Genomic DNA, 9,492 nt, shown 5'->3' with positions numbered 1-9,492 from the left:
ACCCGACACGCGACGTAGTGCATACAAATTTTAACATGACCCAAGAACCTGACACAAACCCAATACAAAATTAGAAGATTAAGTTTAAGAGGTTTGACCCATTTAATTAAATGAGTCAGGTTAGGGTTGGAGTAATTCTACAGAACCCGAACCCGACACACGAATATGAATTGTCACCTCCTGCATAATATATGGAATAATTCTATTAGTACATTAAGTATCCATTAAGTATTCATTAAAAAATGAAGTGGCTATTAGAATCACCATTGGGCGTGATAATTAATTTAAAAGTCACCTTATTTTTTAATGAACATTTAATGTACTAATAGAATTACCTTAATATTTGATAAATTAATAGTTGACTTTCTATTTTCAAATTATGTAAATCCCATTTTAAATATGGGTTATCAGTCCAGGTAAATGAAAAAGATATATAGCCCTTTGGGCTGCTGTAGAGGCTATTAGGCCTAAACTACGTTGATCTTTTTTCTTTACGTTTTTTTATTTCTCAATCTACTCTTCATTTTGTGTAACATTTTAAATTTAATATCTGAAATTGTAGCTAAATAATGCTCTGAAACTTCCATCCAATATTCACAGAAAACTTTATTTGTAGAAGCAAATCAAAACACATCAGCCACATAATCATCATCTTCAAATCAGCAAGCATATAGCCAGAAGAATTAGCATGAAGAGAAACATCTCCGATCTTAAGGATATATAAAAGAGAAAAATTTGAAACATTTTTGAGGAAGTGAGGAGAAAATAAGAAATTGAAACTCACCTGCCCTTCTCCTGGGGAAACAAATTTTGTATATTTATTCTTTATTATTCCTTTTCGTTTCGCTTCTTTGCTTTATCAACAACTAAACCAAGCAAACGCTCACCATCTCTCCCAAAGCTCTTCTTTGAAAAGCCTCCGGACCCAAAAAGACCATGGGAGAGGGGAAGCTATGAGCTTTCCTTCCTTTTCCCATCTGCTAACGCTTCTTTTGAGGCTCCTATCTTTTCAGAATTTTCTCTAACCTTATCCGCCTCTTTTGAGGCATTTTATCTGCTTTCCTTAACATCAACGCAGCTCTCATGAGCCATCTCCCTCATCCACCATGTCTTCCATCGAATTTGGTTAGGATCTCAGGTCGAATTTTTTAAAGCTAGATCTACACTCCTCCGCTAGATTCAGCATGACACACGTCTCTCCATCGTGTTCCCTACTATCTCTTCTGCCTTCGTTTCACCATTTTTGTATTTTGGAGCTTTTTGTTTTCTGTTTCTTCTTTGTGTTCCTTGTAGTAGTTATCGAAATGGTGTTTGTATAGGGTTTTTCAAAACCCTATCCACACCTTTAACCACCTTTGCTGGCGGCAAGGGTTCTTGGTATTCATACCAAGAATCAATAGGCCAACATAATTCATTTAATGCATTGTCTCTTGTTGTCTACTTTTTCTAATGGTTATTGTTGGGTTGCTTGGCCCTAATTTGTGGTTTTTAATTGTAATTATAATAATAGTAATAAAAACGAAAAACAAAAACAAAAACAAAAACAAAAACAAAAACAAAACAAAACAAAAACCAACTAAACCAAGCTATGTCATTGGAGTCATTGCCACCAGTCAAAAGAAATCAATGTATTTGAATTAGATTAATGACCCAACCAAACATGTATATAGAAACAATATTGCAGGAACTGGGTGTTGTCTTACCTTGATCTACAAACATATACATACACACGAAAATCAAAGTGTTTTCTTTTCCTTTTTTGTTTTCTCTCTTCTCTGCATTCAATACGTCCATGATAAAGATATGATATGAGAATAAAATATTACAAAACATAGGAAAAGATATAATAACTACTTCGAGGGAGCCGTGACCTTCAAAACACAGTAAACTATATAGCCATCATTTACATAATACAAATGACAGATAACTGTCATAGACGGAGAACTACTACTAAACTCCTACTGACTCTCAATATACGAGTACTTTATTTAAATAAAACTGCTACTTGTCCTCTCAAATTGAGAGGTCCTTATTCTACTACTACTCTATCTTGATAAGATTTAATAACCCCATGATTTATGATTACATCAATACGTGACATCAACCATTTGGTGTGTTAAGGAAGACAAAAGGTTATCTATTAAAGTTTAAAAAAGGGATATTCAAAATTGTATGATAGTTAAGGGAATAAGTGAAGCTTTCCCTAAAAAATATGTGTTACAGAAGTAAGAAACATGAAAGTTTGTATGTATCAAATCTGCTATGGAACCAATAATCTGTGAGAATGAGATTTACAAATGCCGCCAATGATGGATCGTGTAATTCTACGAGGCCGATGAATGAAAATTCAGCAGCAACAAACCTAATGCAAACTGTGCTGCAAAGCAACAATCTAAATTCTAACAGTAACACATCATGGTCTTGCCGATTGTTAGAAATATAAATCGGCAAAGAATGCTAGTCTCAGAAGTCAGACCTTTCACACTGTTTGCTACAAAAACCAGAAGCTGCCATGGAGTGATATGTGCATTAGGAAAGCAATTATGCTTATTAGTAGCTCCTTCTGTAGTGAACTGCTTTCACTCACATTCCCAGGATTGACATATTCCTTCTTACCACTTGAACTTGTAGAGACATTTACTGACATTGAACCTAATTTCATAAATTCAAACACAAGGGATTAGAATTCATATTAAGTTGGAGGGCATTTGGACACCAGGGAGTAATCATAGCTTCTTATCATTATAGCATATAAATGAGCCTTTTTTCTTTTCTTTTTTTCCACAGCATTTGAACAAGTCAATATGCTTTTCATAATCCATACTTATGATAAGAGTCACCATGAATCATCAATAAATGACCTAATCATTGACTTATAGAGCCATTTGGTGCTGTTCTTTACTGCATTATATGCTGAGTTCATAGATTACGAAAAATTAGCTATTTTCTTCCCATGTGATGTCCAAAAGGCCCCTTTCAGATAGGATATTGAAACTCACAGTCATAGGCGGCCCATCCGATCCGTTGACCAGCCAAATCATAAACAAATATTTTGTCTTTCAGAACAAGGTCTGCAAAAAGTGATGGTGAGTTGTTATCTTAAAGCTCAATAGTTATCTGAAGAGTAAAAAATAAATAAGTTCAAGCACACAGTACTAAAAAAAAAAATTTGGAGTAACTAATGTGATTCTCACAAATCCAATGTGAAACCAAACTAGAAGTATCCCCAACTGGAGAAAAAGAAATGCAAAAAGAAGAAAAACAGGAAATTGTCCTGTGACATTCAGAAGCCAAATTAGAACAGCAGATCCAGGATCATGTTAAGCACTTAAGCTTCCAGTGACCCACAAAGATAATATCAAGGAAGTTAGATTCTATAAACAAAAACCTCATAAAAGATCCTCATGCAAAATGGTGTCTACTAGGATCTAAAATGAAAACAATATCTTTCAAAAGAAACACAACTGATTTTTAAGGTTTCAGGAAAGGTCCAAGTTTTCATTATTTGACAGAATATAAACATTTAAAAATCGGTGGCTTTAACATAATTATCAATTAAAGCAAAGTTTCCAACCAGTCTTTATACCTCCTAAAATTGTTATCCCTTGACCCTGTATTTTCTGTAAGCCAAAGCACCAGACTGCAGAGCTACCCTGTAAAAGGAAATTCACCAATGTTAAAGAATAAAAATACGAAGCTATCATTCTTCATGTTGTGATGAGATAGAAACAGAACTATGTATTGGGAATGATACTGAGCTTCATAGCTTGTTTGGGTTATTTCTACTTGGCAAAACAAACCACAGCCAATGGTTGGATGGCGATAGTAAATAAAGGAAACAGTCAATCAGAGTAGGAGCAGCATGTATACTAGGAAATGGTCAGGCAAGACATTATTTATGAAGCCAGTAATAGTAGAGAATCTTCAACGTGTAATAGGAACAACTTGAAGGCAAACAGTACAGTCAAGGTGGGTTAGTACAGGATATCAAATCTAGTATTGCAATATTCCTGAAGTCAATAATGGATTTAAAAGTGAGAATAGCAGGGAAATTGCATTGCATAGATGCACTTTAAGTTTCCCGCTTAATCGAATGATGGAAAAAATTGGTTGACTAGTCATAGTTGACATTCTACATGTGCTTTTAAATGCATGAAATAGAACAAAGAGAGCCAAATAGCAAAGCGAATGGAATCATTGGAAGGGATTGTTCAACTGAATAGGCAACTTGCAACCCACTTCAACTCACCCAAAAACAAATAAAATATCCAATTAAAAAGGTAGAAAAAATAAAAAGAAAAATCAAAAATCAAAACTTGAAAACTCACAACAGAATTTTGCTGTAAGAGGTAGTCCTGAGGTCTTAGATTCAATGATGCGCCACCAGCGAAGTTTAAACTAACTTGGGGAAATAAATCATTGACACTGAACACAAAGTAAAGATTTTTCAGAGATAAGATCATCTGAAAAGACTAGCACACTCAAGGAAGAAGGAACTGAGATGATATAACCCGAAACAGAACCTGGTGGAAATTAAATAACACTGATTTCCCTTGGAAACAACAGGTTGCACAGATTGTGAAACAGCATTCGTTATCTGCAGGTCAAGAAAATAACACGCTTCAAAGTTTTTTCAAAATACTTGTATAATCATTCTTGAAAAAAAAAACTTCAAAATATTTCCCATAAAGCACCAATATATCATTCCAAATAGATTGGTTAAACACTGAGAGTTTGCTCAAGAAACATACAGCATTGACAAATGGATCGTAAGCTGCTTCTGCAAGGTATGCCAAAGTTGTCCCGGAATCAATTATGGTTCCTTTGCCGCTTGATGTTGCGAACACTGCTGGATCAATGGGTAACACTTGGCCGTTGACAGAAATGCTCTGCAGATTCAAATTATAATGAGGCCTGAAATTTTAAACAGACAATTGATCAGTCAAACTGCAGCAGTCAAGTTTTAAACGATCCAATCTTTAGAAGCATTTATTACAAAACAGAAAGGGAAAAGATCCCGCTCAGGGAAAAGGGCGGGGGAGATCCCAAAAACTTTGATATATCACATTTGAAATCAAACTTATAGAGGCTGTTTAAAATTAAAGGTTATCATGTACAGCAAGCTATTCAACATGTAAAAGAATTGAAATGTTCAGGAGACCTAAAGGTTCTACATATCCCTACAAGTATTTTCCCAAAGAACTCTTTTCCTCTTCTAGACGCTGTTTTAGCATTTGACTAATTGGATTTATTTTACATAGTTTTGGCCTCTTTATAATACAATGGAGTCCATAAAACATGTTTAGCCATTGGTATAATATAGGCTTTAAGATCCAATTTTGTATCTAATTTAAGATTAAATATGAGCACTCAAGTGGCCTTTTAACTCAAAAGTTCCCACAAACTAACGCCAATAAGTTCATTGTCAAACTTAAGAGGAACCACAGATATTCAGATAAAAATACCATAAAAAATATTAAAAAAGAAGAGAGAGCTGTGAATTGATCAAGGATTGTACTCCTGCAGCTCAAGAATAGCTATTTAATTTTCAAACCATAGCAGATCAAGTTACACTATTTCAGAGTACTCCTTTTGGGGTGGTTTGGAGCTTATTCTGAATGGGCTTCATCTATTTCTCTCCTACATTACTTTGCCCAAAAAAGGAAACACTTTTAAGCTTTGAACTTGAAACTAGAGTATGAGTTTTGCTTGTTTAGGCTGGTGAATGAGCTTGCAGAAGTAAATTAAGAATCTGAGGTAAAATGGTTTGTGCTATCCACGTTTTTTAATCTTCCAAGCCTAATTCTTTATAAGTATCTGTGCCTCTTGCCCTAATAAAAAAAAGTTGGAAATTTTGAGTTTGACTCTGACAGGGATTTTTAAAACTGAGATCTACCTTCAAGTATCAGATGGTTTGATTAATTAACATGCACAAATTGAACAGGCCAAGAGAGAGCTTGGTTCATTAAACGGCCAGGGTAAATAAATTATGAGATCAATTAAAGAACTTGAACCTATTCCAGTAGCTTAATTAAGGAGAAGAAATTGCCTCTGATTCATAGTGATTAATGACTACAATATCATAAACATTACTTTCTAAATCGGAAGGTAAGGTTTTTGAACCACTGTTTCAAGAATGTTGTGGATTAATATTCTTATTCATAGTAAACTTGTAAGATCAGGTCAGCACCTAATCAGCCTTGACAAAAAAGAAAAAGAAAAGGATCTCCTGCATGAACTTGCTCAAGGCACCATTCTAAGAGCATAGCAAAGACTACCCACCAACTGCTGAACATAATCAAGCAACAGAAAATTGAGAAAAAAAAAAAAAAAAAAAAAAAAAAAAAAAAAAAAAAAAAAAAAAAAGAAAAAGAAAAAAGAAATCTGCTGAATATGAAGTGATATAATCAGGATTTCCAGAACCAATACTCAAACTACCAAGAAATTGGTAATCATTCCACCTCATCTTCTTGAAATATATGAACAATATCTTTCTTTGCCTCACAAATTTGCAATGACCATGAGACCATTGTCCCTTTTTCCAAACATAAACTTACTTAAGATATTTAAGTAATATGGCACTCATAGTTGTGAATATGCTAATCCGTTATACCTTAAAATGTGGTCTCACCACAATGTGCAAAGTCTAAGAATTTAAGCTTTTCAGTTTCAGAAATAAAAATTAAAGAATATTACCGACAATCCATATGAAAAAGATCACCTCAAAGTATCAGAAACTCAAAGGAAGGGGACAAGCTTATAAAACTGTCAACAATCACAAGAATGAGAAAGCACTATTGATCACAAACTACAGAACAGTTACCTATTTCAATTCTTTTATTAAGAGAAGCTGTGAAAAGTCGATCGGGCATTGTAGTTTGGATTAAAACCTATAAAAACTACTTTCATAAAATTTACAACTAATCACATTGTGCTCAACAAAATGTCCAGTAAAATAAAAATTTGAGGTTTTCCAGAATAGGAAATGAAGTAGATTACTTCCAAGGAAAAGAACTTACTGTGATGGGACAAGTGGAGTGTAAACTATATTAGGCTCCACGATTTCCCCAAGTACCAGTATACCTCCACCAACATCATCCCCTCTCAAGCAGTGGGAGAATACATTTGGTGCTACTCCCTGTGAGGAAAGTTGTGAGATGACAGACATGTCCTGTTGCCCAAATCCGAAAATCCCATCAACTGCTCTATCAGACTTTGTCAAGTCTCCTGTCTGTGTGGTGCTACACCTGTTTCATAATCCCACATCTGAGGCAATGACTTCCAACTTCAAACCAACAGACAAAAAGACATAACTACTATCTTAGGCATGAAAAATTCATGATAGCTCACCCGAAGACAATGGGAGCCGAAGAATTCGTGGTCACCGAGCCCCCAAGAATCGTGTTGAAACTCAATAAGTCAGATACATAATAGCCGGATGTCCCGCTGCCATCTCCATATTGGAATGTGTATGCACACTGATTGTTCTGAATAGAACAGCTGGCATCTGCCGATTGAACTCCAAGACTGCATCTTTGGTCTGAACAAGAGACCAATGAAGCTGTTGATGAGCTCCCAGGATCAAATAAATTGAGCTGAATCTGTAGGAAAAGCAAGCAATGGTATTGAAAATCCATACCAGTATATTGCTCCTATCGTTTAAAGAAAGCTACAGGACTTAAAGAGAATGAATATGGATAAGGAAAAGAGATACTTTGAGTCCAGTAGATTGAGGGCAACCAGTGCAGGAGCTGCAACTGACCCACAGAACATCACTTCCTGTATCAATCTGGACATGGAATTCTCTTGGAGGAGAACCCAATTGCACTGTCGTATAATAAAGCCTGTAACAAAGGAACGAATGAATCAAATTTTGATCAAAATAAGGAACATAATTAACCTTATGTTTGTTTATTTCGGCGTAAAATGTTTTCAGCATTTTCTGGTGTTTGGTATGAGCAAAAATAATGGTCAACATAAATTATTTTATTGACCGTAAAAACTTCTTTAATTTTTAGAAACCGATTTACGGTTTTGAAATCCGTAAATCGTTTTCTGGATTTAAACTCTTCATTCTTGCACACACGCATGTGAGAATCTGCCGGACACTGGAATTTGTTAGTAGCCCAACTCTACAGCTGAAAGTCTCCGAATTTTGAAATCCAATCGCCGGATTCCAATGCTGGCAACTGCCACCAGATTCCAGCAAAACGGGCCGGAATCTGGCATGTGCCAGAATCCAGCGACGTCCGGCACTGTCGCCGGATTCCTGCTAGTTTGGCCGGAATCCGGTCTAAATGGCCGGATTCCGGCTAAGGTCTTCCCGATGATTCCAGAGAAACACAGAGAACAGGAGGCAAAGCAAAAGGAAGACAGAGAAAAAGAAAGACCAAAATTAGTGCCTAAAGAACGTGAATTCTTTGACCACCATGAACAAAGACACAAGAAAAGTAAAAAGCAAACGGATATAACAATAGTTCAGTAATGCGGTAACAAGAAATTTCTAACACAATAAATAAGAAGCAGATAAAGAAACGTAGGAACAAACATTGAATATCAAAACCCATAACAAAAACCGACAAAAGAAAACGACATAAAAATGAAAACCCATATTCCAAAATCAATCAGAAGCCAAAGAAGATCCAAACTTACCCACCGAGAACTGAAAGAAAATCCATAATTCAAAATCCAAAATCATTAAAAAAAAGAAGAAGAAGAAGAAGAAGAACACACACACACACACAAATATATAGAGTCGATGGTAGAATTACCCAACGTGGAACGGATCGTAGGTACCCTCGACGGGGAAATCGATGACCCCATTGGGAGAAGAAGACTGCAACATTCTTCCATGCCTGGCCATGTCCCGAGCCCTGAGGTGACTCAATTCAACTCGTTGGCCCACCGGAAAGGCTCTCTCCAGATTGAGCGTCGCCGGAAAGCCGCACAGCACCAAAGCCGCCGGCAACAGCGCCACCGCTATCAGAATCCCCGCGCGAACACTCGCCGCCATTTCTCGCAGCTCTCTCTATCTGTTTCTTAATTCTCTCTATAAGTACTTGTCTCCCAACTAAAGACAGCTATATATATAACCAAAATACATACGTAGAAAAATATCTCCAAAACGGCTAAAGATTGAAGTACCCAATGTTCTTCTTGTTTTTCGTCCTTCCCAAGGAAGAGCTTGAGAGAGAGAGAGAGAGAAAGGAAAGGTACGAACCGACAGCCGACGACGGACTTTCAAAAAAATTGGGTTGTGTTTAACGTTAGCACGTCTTATTTTGTTTTATAGAGAAACGCTATATATATATATATATATGTTGTGTCTTTTTCATGTGGTTGAGTACTTGGGTTGTGAGAGTTTCCTCGTGTCCTCCGGTTGGGTGAAGTGCACAAATCATTCATGCGCGTACTTTCGACGACTTTCTCTTCTTTTATTAAGGCGCGTGTGATTATACAGACTGCTTCCAGAAGAACTTGAGAAACCCCTCC

The 9,492-nt window shown here is 36.1% G+C and overlaps 1 protein-coding gene across 1 annotated transcript; it reads right to left on the bottom strand.

Annotated features, from left to right (window-relative positions):
• Positions 1 to 2,121: 2,121 nt before the first annotated feature.
• LOC133878015 (aspartic proteinase 36) lies at positions 2,122 to 9,280 on the bottom strand. Its single transcript, XM_062316495.1, has 10 exons — positions 8,772 to 9,280; positions 7,715 to 7,844; positions 7,351 to 7,601; positions 7,020 to 7,247; positions 4,752 to 4,914; positions 4,524 to 4,597; positions 4,329 to 4,425; positions 3,587 to 3,653; positions 3,000 to 3,071; positions 2,122 to 2,652 (listed from the first exon to the last, which is right to left on the bottom strand). The coding sequence occupies exons 1-10, from the start codon at positions 9,011 to 9,013 to the stop codon at positions 2,492 to 2,494; spliced, it is 1,485 nt and encodes a 494-aa protein (XP_062172479.1). The 5' UTR covers positions 9,014 to 9,280; the 3' UTR covers positions 2,122 to 2,491.
• Positions 9,281 to 9,492: the final 212 nt, after the last annotated feature.

This window comes from Alnus glutinosa, chromosome 9 (assembly GCF_958979055.1).
Source record: "Alnus glutinosa chromosome 9, dhAlnGlut1.1, whole genome shotgun sequence".
NCBI classification, from domain to species: domain Eukaryota; kingdom Viridiplantae; phylum Streptophyta; class Magnoliopsida; order Fagales; family Betulaceae; genus Alnus; species Alnus glutinosa.
The sequence above is the reverse complement of the archived record's forward strand: the minus strand, read 5'-3'. Positions and strand labels throughout refer to the sequence as shown.

What these genes read in the sequence shown, in the direction of transcription:
- LOC133878015 (XM_062316495.1), bottom strand. Translation starts at nt 9,013, where the DNA reads ATGGCGGCGAGTGTTCGCGCGGGGATTCTGATAGCGGTGGCGCTGTTG. An exon ending in CTCAATCTACTGGACTCAAA is followed by an intron (nt 7,602 to 7,714) that starts GTATCTCTTTTC and finishes CTTTTCCTACAG; the next exon opens with ATTCAGCTCAATTTATTTGA. An exon ending in ACGATCCATTTGTCAATGCT is followed by an intron (nt 4,598 to 4,751) that starts GTATGTTTCTTG and finishes CTTGACCTGCAG; the next exon opens with ATAACGAATGCTGTTTCACA.